This window comes from Gopherus evgoodei, chromosome 3 (genome assembly GCF_007399415.2).
Source record: "Gopherus evgoodei ecotype Sinaloan lineage chromosome 3, rGopEvg1_v1.p, whole genome shotgun sequence".
NCBI classification, from domain to species: domain Eukaryota; kingdom Metazoa; phylum Chordata; order Testudines; family Testudinidae; genus Gopherus; species Gopherus evgoodei.
In genome coordinates, this window is record NC_044324.1 from 13,093,025 (window position 1) to 13,111,305 (window position 18,281).

Sequence of the window (18,281 nt, forward strand, 5' to 3'; positions counted from 1 at the left end):
TCAGCAAGAGGAGAGCAGAGTCCTCAGCTCAGCAATTCTGATTTCAGGTTTGAATTTACACCAGGAAGACACTGCAATAATGGCAACATTTTTTGAATCAGTCTCCTGCCAATTCACTAAGGCAGCACAACACTCCTGTAGCTCACATTAAAAGCCCCTCCCTCAAAATAAATACATCAAGATTCTTGTAGAACCAGAATGTATGCTCCCCCTCACTCACTCTTTCTCTTTCACACACACACACACACACACACACACACACACACACACACACACACACACACACACACACACACACACACACACACAGAGTTAAGGTACTGTCTTTAGGAGATACATGGCACAGATCTGGTCCGATATTGCCAGTGAAGGTTCAAACAGGGTGTGAAACTGAAGTCAGCATTTGGTTTTTTGGAATCTTATTGAGGGTGAAAAATTCAGATGTGGCACTCCATCTCACGATTCAGAAAGGAGAGCGTGCCCAATTCACATGAAGTCATCCGAATCATTGCCATCCTGTGGAGAAGGGACGAATGGAATTACTGAGATATCTTTTTAAAATGGAAATTGAACGCTGGCAAGGTAAATTGAAAGCCACTGGACTACACTTCCTTCATTTGCTGACCCTTAAAAAATGTCCAGTGGAGGTGCAGACCCCTTTAGAAATCTTAGACAGTCAGCAGACCCCAGACTGAAAGCCGCTGGTGTAGTCAGCAGCCTCTCCCATCATTTAAAGGAAATAGCTGAGTTTTTTCTGGTTTTGATACAAAGGCCACAAAATCAGCCCAGGCTTACTCAAAAGGTTCACGGTCACAGTTCTGAAACTACCAAATCCCAAAGCTAGGTTCTTTGGCTTTTGTTGCTAACATTTCACATGTTGAATATGAGTATTCTCCTGCTCATTCAAGAAGTATGCCCCACTGAGAGATTTTCCCCTCCAACTCAAAGCCTGGGACCCAGCCAGCCAACTGTACGGGATACAGATGAAATATAAAATATGCAGTGCTTGCTAGCCATCCAGGAAATGGGCTCCACACATTCCCAGTGCAGCAGGTCACCCATCCACAGGTAACCCTGGGAGGCAGGGGACTGGGGATTAAGCTCTGATAACCCCTGAACTGGTGACTTTAGTAACCTTTCCTATATCATGTGACTCGGGCCATGAAGTGGAGATCAGTCTCTTGCCAGCACTCCTGTGTATCAACCCTTTGTGACCATAACTTGAGCTGACCCCAGCTTAAAGGCATCAGTCTGACAACATGTGGCTTAGACACAGAGAGGGGTGATGACCCCCTACATGGACATTTCCTCTACATTTCCTCACAAGGCATGTCACTAACCAGACACAGCCTGCACATGCATAGCAGGAACTGCCGCTGCTTAAACCCCACAGTTCTTTTTCCCCTAGCATGCTCACCTGTGATCCAGAAACCAGCCAGAAGAGTCACCAAAAAAACCCCACAAAGCCCACGAAAACCATAAACCTATCTCAAGCAGCTGCTGAGCCTCTGGGGATGTGATGGGTGAACAGATTTTAAATAAAGATTTGTGTGAGGCACTCTGAGCTCCTTGTTTGCCTAGAGGTATCACCAATGCAACAGCAAGTGAGGGAGGGTACTTGCTTTCAGAGGAAGGATACCAGGCACAAAGCAAGAGCCCTAGTACGCACCAGGGAAACGATGCCTTCCTCACTCAGCTTAGGTCCTTATGTAACCCAGCTCCTCTCTCAGCGCTCATTTTCCTTATGCTTGTCCTGCTCTCTCAGTCCTTGTCTCACTGCTCCGACTCCCAGCTCTGTCTCTCATAACCTGTGGCTTCTAACACAAGATGCTCCCTTCTCTCCTCCTCCAAATCCACCTCTTCAAGCAATCTCAGCTGCCGCTCTATAGTCCCCTGGTCTGTTGTCCCATGTCTTGGCTTCAGTCGGCCTTTAGATTGCCTACTCCTCAGGACAAGTGAGCCACCCTTGGTTTAAGTGCTACGCACACCTTTAGTCACAGAGTAATACAAAAATTGGTGATTCCCCCAGCCCCAAGACAAACCAGACAGTGGACTAACCAGGCAAAAGGAAAAACAGAATTTCACTTCAAATTCTCTCTCCTTTCGGCGGCTGTCCCACCATAGCACTCTGTCATCCTTCCCACACAAAACTGCCTCACCTCTGCTGACAAGCAGCTCTGAATGCAACCGAATGGAGAGGAAAGAAAGGAGCAGATGTTTCCTTGGTCTGTTTAACATCCCGAGAGGACGTTACAGGAAAGAGACTCCCTTTCCCTGTAATCATGCAGGTCCCTTCTCCTTGGCTTTTGTTCTGTAACTCCAACTGAGAGGGGGAGAGAACGCGTGGAACAATTCACCACATGCAGCTACTGGGCTGAAACCTGCTTTCACATCCGTCTCCTGTCACCCTGCTCTGATTCTTATTCAGGCCTCTGGAAGCAAGGTCTTCACAGGCGCCAGCCTCAACATACCTGGTTGGAAGACATGTTCTCAGACTTCATTAGTGAAGAGTAGCTCCTGCAAGGGAAGAGAAATTATGCAGCAAGATGCATTTTTAAACGTAAACTGTGAAACAGGGCAGAGTGCCTACAAGATTAGCCCTCCTGTGCTTCAGAGGGAATTCAAACACATCCGATCTCAACAGTAGCTGGTCTGCCCAAGAACATACTCTGGCCCTAACTGAAGACTAAAGGGACAGTGGGGAGCACAGAAACCTTGGCACAAAAACACAAGTCAGAGATGGACTATGGTGACCTCCTCTATCGACCAGGAGCCAGTGCATGGGTTTTCTACAACATCCATTCTCCACAGCTCTGTCCACATACACTGCAAGCAAGATAACCAGTAAGAGGTTACAAAACCCTCTTTGCTTTAGGATTACTATAAAACTGGCTTGCGGGTGGCCAAAGCAGCTCAGAGATGGTGTGAGCTGGAATCCAATGTCCCCACCAGCACTTCCTCTTGCCTTCAGAAATTGAACTGGGACTCAGCTGCCTCTGTGTTGGGGCTCTAAATTATTGCTCCTCTGAATTACTGAGTGCTCCAACAGGAGCCGCGGGGTCTAGGCTCCCTGAATTCCAGCCTCATGACCATCTAAACACACATTACTTACTATTTATTGTAACATTTTCTATGTACAAAGCAGTCATGGGATACCTTCTGGGTCAGTATGCTTATCCGTCCAGGTTTGTTTGGTATAGTCAGGGGATTAACATATCTACTTTATCTACTCTTCTCTCAAGGACCAACATGGCCACAAATGTTTCCTGCATGTCTACCGTCAGACCAGAAGATCAATGGGCTGTTCCTCATGGTGCATTTACAGGAATACATAATGCCTTTCATGTACACTAGGATTCATCTGTGTTTTTAAAATCACTATTTGTGAAGTGCTTTGAAGCTTGATAAGCACTACACAGGCGTTGATTTTTACCAGAGCAATTCAGTGCTTTACAGATATAGCAGGCAATTATACCCATTTCAGAGTTCAGTGACTTGTCCAAGTTCATACTGCAGGCTGGTGGCACAGGTGGGAAAAGAACCCAGGAATCCTGACTCCCAGCTCTATGAACTATTCCTCACTCCAGTTTCTATTAAGTGAACTGGGTGACTACATCTAATTCTCAAGACAAAGGTAAAGAAAGGGTTGCCAGGTACAGCAAATACTCTTTCTTAAGACTGCGCCAGTCTAAGACAGAACAGAGTACGAATGCCTCAACAGGAACCTCACATGACATGGCCTGATCGAAGTCTCGCTCCCACCACTGATAGGAAATACTCACAGTTAGAGTTAGTCACGGCCGTTACTCACCTGAGATCTTCCATTTCTTTCTTTTTCTTCATTTCCTCCTTCTCTTTCCGTTTCATCTCTTGGATCTGGGCTTTTTTCTCATTCCTCTCCTCTCTGTCCCGGGCTTCCTTCTCAGCGGCCAGGTCGGGGTACCGCTCCACTTTGGTCTTCTCTAGCCTGTTCAGTATCTCATTCACCTTCTTCTCCACTGTCACTGTTCTCACCTTAGGGACGGAAAGAACTATAATCTTTATCAAAAGTGCTTCCACCTTGCATCTCATTGAGAAAGAGACTTTCCACACAGTGAGGCAACATTTTCCCCTTTACATGTGGCTCCTGAATCTCATTGAAACAGATGGAAAGTCATTGCCATCTGGTGCTGTTCAGTGGCCTGTGTGAAAAGAGCTGGGAACAAGGTACAATCTCCGATGGGCATAGGAACACAAACCACTACCACAACTATCACTAATCGGTTTTCTTGGCTATAGTTTCAGCAGAGGAGCCCAGGATTGACTGGATTGTGCAGAATGGTCATCCACCCAATCCTGAAGTGAGTCTCTGTGGACTAGAGCTGAGCATGTTGGCAAGGGAAACTCATGTTGCTGCTGAGTGTGCTGTGCCTGTTCTGTGAACCACTGTCTTCAACCCTGCGCTTCCCCGTACTGATTTGTGTTTTAACAAGCACTTTGCACTTCTGCAGAGTCTGCCATCCAAGGATCTCCAACTAGTTTACAGACAAAAGTCTTAACACACCCAGAAAGATACAATCCCCATTCTCAAGACTGGAGAATTCAGGCACCAACGGCCTGAGTCAAAACCTGTTGAAGTCCATGTGAGTCCATTTGACTTCAGAGGGCTTTGGATCAGGGTCCCAAGACATTAAATAGCTTCCCCAAAGTCACACAGGAAATCTGTGGAAGAGCCAGAGGTGGACTCAGATCCAAGACGTGGGCCTTTACCATGAGACGATCTTTCCTTCTCTCCCCTGACAACCTAACTCTTCTTTACAGGTGATTCTAGTGCTCTGGAAGTCAGTCTTTACGATTTCCTGGCAGGGAGCTCACCTGGGTGCGAAGACAGAACTCTTCTCTGAACGCAAGTCTGACTGTTAGCAATTTTGAAAGTGACAACTAGATTCATATCTTAAGACTGGAAGCTCTTTCAAAATTTAAAATTATGAAAATACCCAAATTTTACAGGAAAGAGGACCTGATGAAGTCTGATTTTAAAACTTCCCACTTCCAGATGAAAGGAGGTCACCTATTAAAAATGTTACCAGTCAGAAGCAAACCAGCTGTGATTATGTTGTTACCAGGTCAGAGGGGCTTCAATCTTACTGAAGACAATAATCCAAGTGTAGTTGGAAATTCAAGCAGAAAGTATATCTGACACTTGGACAGAGCCAGCTCTAGGTTTTTTGCCACCCCAAGCAAAAAAAAACAAAAACAAAAAACCACCTCAGAGAGTGCAACTGCCGAAGCAAAAAAACCCCACAAACCCTAAACCACCGGGAAGGCCGCCCCTGGAATTGTGCCGCCCCATGCACATGCTTGGTTTGCTGGTGCCTAGAGCCAGTCCTGCCCTTGGATATTGTATATTGGCAATATTTTATAGTGGCCATAACTAATTACTCAGCTCTGTATCCCTTTTGAAACTTGTGCCTTCCACGTGTTGCAGTGGTTTACTTTACTATAGGGGCTGTCAAACTTCACTGCACCATGACCCCTTTCTGACAACAAAAATTACTATACGACCCCAGGACGGGGACCAAAGCTTCAGCCCACCCCAGCCCCACCACCTCAGGAGGCCAAAGTCAAAGCCCAGTGGCTTCAGCCCCAGGCAGGGGGCTTCTAACCTGAGCCCTGCTGCCCAGGGCTGAAGCCCTCAGGCTTCAGCTTAGGCTGGAGGGGCTCAGGCTTTGACACCAGGCCCCAGCAAGTCTAAGCCAGCCCTGGCGACCCCATTAAAATGGGGTCCCGACCCACTTTGGGGTCCCAACCCACAGTTTGAGAACCGCTGCTTTATTATATTCCAACACCCAAGTGGAAACTTAGTCCAGCCCACCAAAAAACAGCTGGGATTTTTCCCATGCCCCCGGACCCCAGTAGTTTCCCCTTCTTTAGGGCCCTTGTGTGAGAGACAGTATACTCAGCTCTCAATGCCACAGCATTACGGAGAAGGAAGGTACTGCAGTCAGCTGGTGGGTTTCTTTGCAGTTGCACAGCAAACACTTACATCCTTTTGTCTGTGAAACCCTATCTGTCCCACGTCCATGTCAGCCGTTTTCTTCAGGTTGGTCCATGGTGTGTACACCACATTGATGTTGTTCATTTTGCAGCCTACAGAGCAGTAAGGGGGGAGAGGAGAGTTCTTGTATGAAGGGATCAGAAGAAGGAAACATTTCTATTCTCCCTCCCCACCCTGAACCTTCTGACGAGCTGTCTCCACGATCAGCCAGAGTCATGTTGTGTTACATAGCTTCCAGGTAACAATACTTGTAAGGATCTGTCCTCTTCCTCCTCTCTAAAGTAACGGCATTGCAATGGAACAGAAGGACACTCCGATATTGCGTTTTGTGGCAGCAAGAGCCAAAGCAGTATAACGAACTCTAGCTGGAGTCTGGCTTTGCCACAAGGCTGCCTGCTACAAAGAGGACCTCAAGTTGGCATTAGAGGGAAAACGCCAAGACCCCTTTTGGCTCATACAGTGATTTAGAGGCACCGTCAGGAATCAGGGGATTAAAGTTTTAGTATGAAAATAGCAGCAGCAGCACCACCAGCTGTTGCAAGTGACATCCCGTTTCCCATGAAAACGGCAAGCTATGAAGTGTACTTACACGTAACATTCTTCTGATGTCAAAAACGAGAAATTTCAGTAATTTGGGATGGAAAGCCCTGGCTGGGATGAGTTAGCTGGGGACTGGTCCTGCTTTGAGCAGGGGCTTGGACTAGATACCTCCTGAGGTCCCTTCCAACCCTGGTATTCTATGATTCTATGAATAGACATCCCCTCACACACACACCCCTTGTACACAGTCCCTTAATGTCCTTAGGAGACTCACCAAATTCAATAGTAAATGTTACCTTGAATGCTATTGGCCTTCACTAGATGGGCGCAGTCTATCAAAACTTCTTTGGGAATATCATCCACTGTCTGCCCCTAAAGCAGACCAAAGAAATATGAGTGGTTTACTGTGCTATTTGAGGGGACAATATGGGAGTTATGAACACAGGATAAACACCACACCAGCAGTGCACTTGGACCGTGTATACAAACACAGGTATGAGCCCCTGCATTACAAACACAGCTTATAATGCTTTACACTTCTATAGCATCTACCAGTCAAGGATTTCAAACCACTTTACAAACGGCTTTGCCTCTATACCCCTCAGAGGTATTAGCCCCTCTTACTGAAAAGGGAATGAGATAGAGATAGAATGATTAGTCCTATGTCTCACAGAACCATGGCAGAGCCAGGAGCTGCGTTTCCTCAAAGCTGCATGGTTGCCCAGAGTGAATCAAATACCGCACACATCAGGGGATGTGTGTTCAGGTCCCCTTCCCCTGCTGCTCTGCAGCCAGATTGCTCCTGCCCTCTGCCTTGGAGCCCCTGGCCAGCTGTTTCTGGGACACTCCTGTGTGCTGTGTGGCCAGGGGAGAAGGGGGGACTGATGTCAGGGTGTCCCCCGCTCCACCACCTGCCCATGTACCCCATCTCTGCAGAGCAGGGGACAGAGCTCAGGAGCAAGAGAGCTGCTGCAGTCTGAACATGACGCTTTCTGGAGAGTGCCTGAAAGAGACAGCACACAGTGTCTCAGAGTTCCCCAGCATCCAGCACACACACAGGTCTCTGAGAGAGACACACACACACACACTTTCACACTCACCTCCCAGCACATACTTCTGTTGTTATTACTTCTTGGAACTTCCTACAATGCAAATATATTCTCGATAATTTTATTCTTTTAAAGTGCTGTTATTTGTGGTTTTATTTCTCTCTTATGCTTAAATTTAATTCTTTGCGTAGTGAGTTCTAAAACGCCAAACCTGTCCTGGCTGGAGTAATTATCCCTATGATAACTTCTTAAAAATATATATATTATAGCTCGGTTTTTTTGTTTCTACCGGTGGCACACATCCACACATCACCTCGATATTGATGCACATAATAAAGTTCATTCCGCACACGGATGGAAAAAATTAGACGGAACATTGGTCAGGTGCTGTACTCAGATGATGAGACTTCTAGTTTTGTCCTATATTTTGGTTGCACTCTCTCCCCTGCCCTTCCTAGGTTGCATACTAACATATGCCCAAGTTCCACTACACACCCGCACCCTTGTAGACCCCCATTAACATCAGGGGCACCGTGTGCGAGCAGGTGGGTCCATGCATCCAGAGCTCATAGTGGAACGGGAGCCTCAGATTGTAAGATCTTCAGGGCAGGTACCATTACTTCCTCTCTGTGTGGATAATGCCTAGCACAGGGGTAGGCAACCTATGGCACGTGTGCCAAAGGCAGCGTTTCAGTGGCACTCACACTGCCCGGGTCCTGGCCACCGGTCCAGGGGGCTCTGCATTTTAATTTATTTTTAAATGACGCTTCTTAAACATTTTAAAAACCTTATTTACTTTACATACAACAACAGTTTAGTTCTATATTATAGACTTATAGAAAGAGACCTTCTAAAAACGTTAAAATGTATTATTGGCAGGTGAAACCTTAAATTAGAGTGAATAAATGAAGACTCGGCACACCACTTCTGAAAAGTTGCCAACCCCTGGCCTAGCATATTATGTGCACCATCAGAACACAAATTCTCCCACATTTAGGTGTAGAATCTCAATAAATATTGGAGGTAACAAATCCTCCTAAACCCAGGAGAACTAGACTTAACATTTCTGAAAGTTCTAGGGTTCAAAATAAGCACAGAAAACCAACTCCTGAAAAAATATTTTCTGGAAATCTGAGGATACAAACCCAATTTTTAGGAAATCCTTTGCAGGTTACTGTTATACCAGTACATACTTGTTTAACTGCACCAGGATTCCGAGATTACCTTGTGCAGTCGGAGGTACACGTGTGCAGACGAGAGCTTGTCCACATGAAACCTACAGAATACAAAGGCACATTTAGCAGAGGATCACTTGCTCTGAAATAAGTGCCACAATACAGTTTGTCATAACAGACCATGGGTAAAAGCATTAAAATAAATTCTGAACATGCATATTTAACAGCATGCAACAGAATTGTTACAGCTTATCAGGTGTTTCAATCTTTGAGCAAATATTCACCCATCTTTAAGAGGAGGAAATTGAAAAGCTAAAGGAAACAGTTACTTTAAAACCTTGTATTTTCTCTGAAACATAATATACTCAAACATTAACAGACAGATCTTATGATAAGATATTGCTATTTGCTCCCTCTAGTGATTCCTATGGAAATGGCATAGATCTCTACCCTTTCTAACTACATCAGTTAACTAATTATGTGAGAGAAACAAATTAATATATCACTATAGCAAAGTATTATTAAAAGTGACTATTATGCTAACAAGACCCAAGGGTTTTCCAGCATAGGCTATGCCTACATTGCAATAAGACATTCACAGCTGGCCCATGTCAGTTGACTTGGGCTCTAGGGTTATAAAATTTCAGTGGAGATGCCCAGGCTTGGGCAGGAACCTAGGTTCTGGAGCCCTGCGATATCTATATGGCAATTTTACAGCCCTGCAGTCCAAGCCCCGCAAGCCCAAGACAGCTGACACAGGCCAGCCGCGGGCATTTTACGGCAGGGTATATATGCTCCTAGAGTCTTACATCCTCCACTTTTAGAGCAGGTGCAAGAAAAGCAGAGGCAGTGCGAGCTTCTTACACACTAGCTCCACCAATATGCCTCAATCCACCCCCCAAAAGGCCAACTCTAGGAATGAGAAGCGAGGATTGTCTGTATGGCCCACTCAATTAATTAGCCTCTCAGCTGAAATGGCTAACAGGGTAGCAAGTATCAATTAAGATGATGGGGTTTGTATGTGGAAGCTTGTCTACAGAGACAACTGGCCCATTTCATATATCATCTAACAGCTTTACAAGGCCTCAAGCAAATTTGGCCACTGCCAATGTAGAAAATGTGTTAAGGATTAACACAAACAGTAATCAATGGTATATTTAAACATAAGAACGGCCATACATGGTCAAACTAAAGGTCCATCAAGCCCAGTATCCTGTCTGCCAACAGTGGCCAATGGCAGGTGCCCCAAAGGGAATGAACAGACAAATTATCATCAAGCGATCCATCAGCTTCTGGCAAACCGAGGCTAGGGACACCATCCCTGCCCATCCTGGCTAATAGCCATTGATGGACCTATTCTCCATGAATTTATCTAGCTCCCTTTTCAGCCCCGTTATAGTATCGGTCTTCACAACACCCTCTGGCAAGTATCAGAGGGGTAGCCGTGCTAGTCTGGATCTGTAAAAGCAGCAAAGAATCCTGTGGCACCTTATAGACTAACAGACATTTTGGAGCATGAGCTTTCGTGGGTGAATACCCACTTCGTCAGATGCAAGGAGTTCCAGAGGCTGACAGTGTTGTGTGTGAAAAAATACTTTGTGTTTGTTTTAAACCTGCTACCTACTAATTTCATTTGGTGGCCCCTTGTTCTTGTATTATCAGAAGGAGTAAGTAACATTTCCTTATTTACTTTCTCTATACTAGTCATGATTTTATAACAGTGAGTTGTCCCTACTGCCCCTCGCTGATTATTTCCTGTTCCACGTAGGGGGCCCAAGACTACGTCAACATGTGTGGTAAAGAGCAGTGCCCGTAGCCACCCCCGCACACGTGACCAGTCAGGTCTGCTTATGTTACGCACAGCTCTTGCCTCTCACGATTCTGAGAGTTATTCAAGCTGGAGCCAAAACGAAGGCAAGAGCTAAGACAGGAGGACAGGGAATATTTCACTCTGCCAGGCAGCATGTGAATACAGTACACATGACAGTGACACTGTGCATATACATGTACAAGAAGAAAGCAGACAAAGGGATTGGGCTGGAGAACCAGCATGCTCCTGTGGAGAGGATACTGATCTGGGGGTCAGACCACCTCGGTTCTATTCTCATCACTGTCCCTGATCTGCCATGTGACTTGGGACACATTATTTCACCTCTGTGCCTGTCTCCGCTATCACTAGGGCCCTACCAAATTCACAGCCATGAAAAATGCATCACGAACCATGAAATCTGGTATTGTGTGTGCTTTTATCTATATTGAATAGATTTCATGGGTGAGACCAGCGTTTCTCAAATTGGAGTCATAACTCAAAAGGGAGTTGCAGGGAGGTCACAAGGTTTTTTTTTTTTGGAGAGGGGGGTCATCATGTTATTGCCACCCTTACTTCTGCGGTGACTTCAGAACTGGGCAACCGGAGAGCGGCGGCTGTTGGCCGGGCCCCTAGCTTTGAAGGCAGCGCCCTGCCAGCAGCAGCGCAGAATAAGCGTGACAATACAATCCTATGCCACCCTTTGGTGCTGCTGCCTTCAGAGCTGGGCGGCTAGAGAGTGGTGGCTGCTGACTGAGGATCCAGCTCTGCAGCAGCTGCACAGAAGTAGGTGTGACCATACCATGCCATGCCATCCTTACGTCTGTGCTACCACTGGCGGAGGCTCTGCTTTCAGAGCTCAGATCCCAGCCAGCAGCTGCCGCTCTCTGGCTGCCCTGCTCTGAAGGCAGAAGTAAGAAGAGCAGTACTGCAACCCCCCCACAATAACCTTGTGACCTCGCCCACACAACTCCTTTTTGAGTCAGGACCCCTCTACCATTACAACACTGTGAATTTCAGATTTAAATAGCTGAAATTATGAAATTTATGATTTTTTAAATCCTATGACTGTGAAATTAACTAAAATGGACCGTGAATTTGGTAGGGCCCTACCTATCACCCTTTACCTTGTCCGTTTAAAGTTCGCCTACACAGTTATTAAAGAACAGCTATTCCTGAATAACTCCACGTGTGGGCACACCTATTCCATGGTGGGGAGAGGGACAGCTCAGTGGTTTGAGCGTTGGCCTGCTAAACTCAGTGCTGTGAGCTCAATCCTTGAGGGGACCACTTAGGGAGCTGGTGCAAAATCAGTACTTGGTCCTGCTAGTGAAGGCAGGGGGCTGGACCAATGACCTTTCAGGGTCCTTCCAGCTCTAAGAGATATGTGTATCTCCATATATTATTGATGACGATGATGACGTGCACACAAGCCATATTACATTATAAACTCTTCAGGGGCAGGAACCAGCTCTTACTATGTGTGTGAGAAAGTACCTAGCACAGTGTGGCTCCAACTTCAGTGGGGACCTCTAGGAGCTATTCTACAGCCCTCCATGACTGTGTTTAAACTAGTTAATATTCTGAATAGCACCTATAGTAGCCAGAGCACCAACACTGCCCCCCACCGAAGTTCACTATGAAGGGCATTTCATTTCACAAGCATAAAGGATTTACACGGCTCTTTTCAGTACCTACCAAATATCTTCAGGCCAGCCATATTTTATCAGGTCTTCATCTGCAGGCATGAAAAAAAGAATACTGAGCAAAGAAGGATACTTCCCCCAGCAGCCAACCAAACTGCTCACTGCCAAACAGGCAATGAGGGGAAATGATTGTTTGAACTCATTTTGACACACCACTGGTTAATATCAAGAGGGTTTGCATCACAGTATGGCACCTGGAGAGTGAGAGTGATGGAACCCCAAATAGGGCCTGAAAAACACAGTGCTCTTGGCAAGCACAAAAGTGCTAAGGCCAGGACTGTGAACATTTCTAATTTCTATCCCTTTTCCTCCACTCCAGTCTCAGGTTGTGTTTTTTGTTTTTTAAACTGGGAGACACTGATCTTTGCATAAATATCCAATGTAGGAGATTTTCAAGAGGGCAATTCCCAAGATAAAAGCACCAACTCTCTCCAATTGAAGTGCTAATTTTGGTTTTGCCTCAAGTACTGAATGGCAGGCAGTGACATGAAATAAAGCAAGACTGTACCCTGGCTTGCTGGAAGAGGACACAGCAACAGAAAACCTATTTTAGTTGAAGAACAGTAACTCAAGATGGGAAAAACTGACCAATTATGCGGGGAACAATTAAACCAACTAAATAAAGTGCTGCCAAACCATGCTAGGCTTCTACCATTGTTTCCTTGACCATTTGATAGCCTGACAAAAAGCCCAGAGTGCCCACTGACTTCAGATTAAGTCCCTGGACAGCTTCCCCTCTCACCAACCCCCGCCAATGGTATAAAGTAATGCTATAGACTACATAAGGAGTTAGTGTATAGCTGCTTTGCAAATTATGCTACCAGGAAAAATCTGCCTTCAAACAATGCAGTAAAATCAAAGAGGAAAATTAAAAAACAAGGTTAAAAAAGGAGAAAAAAAAGGAAATCCCAACCTCTCAAGCCCTGCTCAAGTATTTTCATGTACTTACTTTCATATTTATCTTTTCCCATGTAAATGCTGTAAACGGCGGGAACAACTGAGGGATAGAAAGAGGACACACATCAAGAAGAGTTTCAGACAAAACTGTGCAGAGGTACTGACAAACACACTATCTATGTTTCTGAACACCTAATCCACCCCATTCTCTGGCCAGGGCAAGACTGTGTCACCTTAAAAAGTCATAGAGAACAAACAGCCAAGTTTCCACCAGTTCCCTTGGAAGACTAGTCAGCAGTTTGACAGTCCTCGGGGCAAGACACTTCATAAGGTCCAGGCTCACTTTGGCTTTATACAATTAAAGCAGGGTGCAGTCGTGTCAGCCCAGCATAGGACTAGGAGTCAAAAATTCCCAAGCTCTATTCGCAGCTCTGATGCCGGCTCCCTTTGTGGCCTTCAACAAGTCACCTAAGTTCTTGAAGCATCCTAGCTAACTCCTCTCTCTTCGTGTGTGTCCACACCCACCACTCTGCCTAGAGATCCGTATCATGCCATTCTGGGAAAAACTGGGCAGCTCTCTCATAACTCCCTTCGCAAGAGACAGCGCACTTGAAGACAGGCAGGGGAACAAGAGGGGTAATATACTTTGGGATATACAACTGTAGAGAAAATTGAGAGAAAGAACCACTGCCTAACGACGTTATACAGACAGGTGGTTCCTTATACATGGCAACACAAAGTCACAACCTCAGTAGGAAAAAGAAAGTTATGTGCTAGCCTAGGTCACTGGCCATGGTGACACATGGTTAGTTTCCATGATTACTGAGTGAAAACCATACTATGTGGACATAAACAGTACTTGGAGCCAGTCAAATTATCAACTGCTTACAAACTCAGAAATTACAGTAAACAGGGACTAAACTTCTAGTTTATATTGATGGAAATAAAAACGTATCCATGTCTCAGTGTAAATATAAAACTGAGTCCAGATTTGTATTAGATAGCTACAAAGAAGATACAGGAACTGGAGAAATCTGTTGAACCACCAAGACAGGAGATTCATGCAACAGTTACCTGGTCTCTGAAAAACAGAGAACAGAAGTCAGCACGGTGAGAAGCTACATGGAGGAGGCAGTGTAGAGAAAAGTCTCCTCTAGAAACATGGGGCCTGATCCCACACCAGTTGGAGTAGCTCCATGGAAAGAAAGGCTACTTGCCTATATGGCATATACAACACTGGTAAAATCAACCATATCTCACATACTATGAATCAGTCCCTTTGGGGAACTTTTAGTGACCTGGGATAGTTTCGGGAAAATGAAGTCAATCCTGCCACAATGCTACAGGAATGGATTAGATGTCCTAGCAACAGAACCCTTTCAACTTATATGGTTTGATACACTGGGACATCAATGGACGATATTTTAAATAACTTGCAAGGGGCTATTGTTTTCTTTCTAATTCTGCCCACTTAAGACTTAAGTATGATATCACTAGAATCCCATAGATCACAGGTTTTCAAATTGTGAAGTGTGGCCTCCTGAGGAGGCACAACAAGGTTATTGGGGGTAGGAGGACTTGATGTGAAGTAGAGCATTCCTGCACCCTTTCCACTTTCCAAGGAGCAGGAGTCAGGGGAGAAAGAGCCTCTCCACAGGTAGAAGCAGTGGCATAGGGTGACCAGATGTCCCGATTTTACAGGGACAGTCCCAATTTTGGGGTCTTTTTCTTATATAGGCTCCTATTACCTCCCTCCCCCTCCCTGTCCCAATTTTTCACACTTGCTGTCTGGTCACCCTACAGTGGCAGCAGTGGCTAATGCACAAGGGGACAGGTTGGCAAGCCTGTCCCTGCAGTCTGTTACTGTCCCACACCTCAGCTCAAATCCTGCTTTCACATGCCCCACATGCTGGGCCCATGGCAGAAGGCAGTGGAGGAAGCAGCTAGAGCCAGTGAGTGGAGTCAGCAGGAGCAGTGTAGCAGAGGTCTGGTGGGGCAGGGGAGAGATAAAGCTGTGGCTGCAACAGGGAGCAGTGGGCTGAAAGGGTCAGAGCAAGGAGCCTGGGCAAGTGAGGAAGGAGGAGGCATACAAGAAATATGAAGCGCCAAAGGGAGGCACAACAACAAAGTTTGAGCACCTATGCTCTAGATAGAACTATAGCTCCACTTATGTACAGTGAGCATTAGAGGGGTTAGGGAGAGGGTAAGACATTGTTCCTCAAACTGCAAAGTGTTTTCAAAGACAGTGATCTTGTGGCTCTATCACCAAACCAACAAGCAGCAAAAGAGCACCTAATCGGCAAAGAAGGGCCAGTACTCAGGAGCTGCTAGTAAGAAGGCCCTGGAACCCACCTCAGGCTTGTGTACTCAGTGCCCTAAAAAGCCAGGAAACCCAGCACTCACTTTTCAGCACCAAGCAGCTGCCTGCACATCAGTAGAAAATGGCTACATTTGAGTGTTAGATTAAGTGATGTTCATGTATCAGTTTGCTGCATTTGTAATGTGCTTTGAAATCCTCTAAAGGATGAAAGGCGCGATAGAAATGAAAAGCTTTTCCTCCAGTGCAGAGAACATAAATAAGAAGAATCACAAGAAAACAAACAAGGTTACATTCACTAAAAGGTCAGTGGGATAAAACCAAGAGAGGAAGACTGGAGAAAAGATGTATAGTTAAGATGTTCCATCCCAAGAGAAAAATAAAAGAGGAAGAGTGAACAAGATGAGGCTGTGAAGGTCTTACATTACTGATCGTAGGGTTTTTTTGGAGGGCATGTTAAAACCATCAACAAAGCTCAAAAAAAGTTAAGCACATACAGGTTGGTGACATGACTAGGTCTAAAAGCAGGGCACTCTTTTGTGATACAGTAGAACCTCAGAGTTAGGAACACTTCAGCAATCAAGGTTGTTCATAACTCTGAACAAAACATTATGGTTGTTCTTTCAAAAGTTTACTACTGAATATTGACTTAATACAGCTTTGAAACTTTATTATGCCAAAGAAAAATGCAGCTTTTAACTATCTTAATTTAAATGAAACAAGCACAGAAACAGTTTCTTTAGCTTGTCAAACTTTTTTTTTTAAATAAAAAACCTCCCCTCCCCTTTTTAGTAGTTTACGTTTAACTCTGTATTGCATTTACTTTTTTTTTTTTGGTCTTTGCTGCTGCCTGATTGTGTACTTCCAGTTCCAAATGAGGTGTGTGGTTGACTGGTCAGTTTGTAACTCTTGTGTTCCTAACTTTGAGATTCTACTGTACTTTCTTCATGATGATCCCACCCACCCACCCCACACTACACTAAAATTTGGATTTCACCTGGTCTGTTATGATGCCCCAATCTTTGTACATGGGCTTGTGGAAAGCATTTGTTTAAAAAGTAGTAATAAGTAGAGACACTGTGTGTATTATCCCTCTCCCCGCCGGCCCATAGTACATTGGACTCAAAGACCCTAGCCACTACTAACATCCATTCAGTGCCACTGGCTCTAGCAATGACAGAAACACTAGTGCAAAGGGCCTCTTAGCTGCGGTCACCGTTTTAAATGCTACTATCTAACCCTGCTAAGAACAGGTCTACCTGACATGGTAGTTAAGACAATGACAGGAACCCATCAGTACTAGAGCTTCCCAGTGTTTTTAATATCAACATTTTAGAAGTTTCCTTCAACATACCCAGGACCTCAGACTGTAAGCTCTGGGGGGCAGGGGCTCTGTCTTCCTTCATACCTGGACACTACCTCAGTGATAATTGTTTAAGGAGAGAGACAGCATCTGCTTAGGTTCGTGTATTGCTATGGGACCAATGGTGCACAACCCAAGGGAAATGCAAAGTGAAACTCTGGAAAGCTTTCCTAACACCAGGATGGAGGAGATAGTTAAATTCTCTTCCTGGGGTCAGGGTGGGAGTCCCATTGCTTTGTTATGACACCGGGACACTAGACTGGATGCAGTCCAAGTACACACCAGAGAGAACAACGCAGGGCTGGCTGGCCCTTGGGAAGGGAAACGTGGGCTGGACGGGCACCAACCCATCTGGCTAATGTGGTTGGAGGGCAGGCAGCCTGAACAGACTGGGTGATGTACGAGGGTGGATGGGGAAGAGCATTAATGATCCCTACGGAGGGAGACTGGGAGCCTCCAGAGCACAGTGGGAGAACAACACTCTCCCCCCGGAAAGGTGGGGCCACCCTGTTCTTGCAGGAAAGGAGCAGCTGAGGCCCGAGGGTGGAAGAGGCGGCGAGCAAGGAGGCCCAGTGTCTGAGAGGAGCCAGGCAGCCAGCTGATGCTGCAGGGGCTGTCCGGGGCCTGGACACTGGGGGGGGGCGGCGGGGGCCCCGAGGGGTTTGAGGGAATAGCAGGGCTGGGGGGCCCTGAAGGGGGCAGGAGGGCGCCCCGGCCTGCGGGGTTGGGGGCCCGGGGAGGGCCCAGCGTGCGGGAGGGGCTGGGGGGCCCGAGGCGGGGTTGAGAGGGGGGCCGGAGGGGGCGGGGCTCACCGCTGGAGGTGAAGTAGAACACCATGGCGGCGGCGGCGGCTGAGTCCCGGCTCCTCGGCCGGCCCGCCCGGCCCGCTCTCGGCCCTAGGACACTCCTCGCTCCCCGACTTCCGGCCGGATTCCGGAACTCGCGCACCGGAAACGGAAATGCTCGCTCCAACCGCCGAGTGGGGAGCGTGCTTTCGGCGCGTGCGCCAAGCAGAGGCCGCGCGGCCTCCTGTGCTCATGCGCCGCCCTCAAAGGCCGTTAGCGGTCGGGGAGAGAAGGCGAACTATGCGCATGCGTAGATCTGTCACCTGGGCGGCCCGGGAACTGCTGTTGTAGTAGGTTGTGCGCATGCGGGGTTTAGGTGTTTTGCAAAGCTGGCTGTTAGTTGCTTGGCTGGTAGCAGGCCCTGGAGGTTCTTGTAGGCAATGGGAAGGTGATAGAGCACAAGTGTCAATGAAGCCCTTCTGCTGTAGGCATCAATGAACCAGTGTTCCTCCATGTTAAACACTTTGTGTAACCTAGTGTAACCTAATGTACCAATAACTGCAAAAATGTAGTGTTAGCAGTTAGCTTTTGATTGTAATAGCCAG

General features: G+C 46.5%; 1 protein-coding gene across 3 annotated transcripts; it reads right to left on the reverse strand.

Annotated features, from left to right (window-relative positions):
- Positions 1-260: 260 nt before the first annotated feature.
- Positions 261-17,834, reverse strand: CCDC25 (coiled-coil domain containing 25). 3 transcript variants are annotated; one of them, XM_030555099.1, is made up of 9 exons: positions 17,704-17,834; positions 13,264-13,311; positions 12,307-12,346; positions 8,851-8,902; positions 6,874-6,949; positions 6,026-6,129; positions 3,812-4,014; positions 2,472-2,517; positions 261-516 (listed from the first exon to the last, which is right to left on the reverse strand). In XM_030555099.1, the coding sequence occupies exons 1-9, from the start codon at positions 17,726-17,728 to the stop codon at positions 487-489; spliced, it is 624 nt and encodes a 207-aa protein (XP_030410959.1). In that variant the 5' UTR covers positions 17,729-17,834; the 3' UTR covers positions 261-486. The 3 variants fall into 3 exon arrangements, with proteins under 3 accessions (XP_030410959.1, XP_030410958.1, XP_030410960.1); XM_030555098.1 differs by lacking the exon at positions 17,704-17,834 and adding an exon at positions 16,883-16,949; XM_030555100.1 differs by lacking the exon at positions 13,264-13,311.
- Positions 17,835-18,281: the final 447 nt, after the last annotated feature.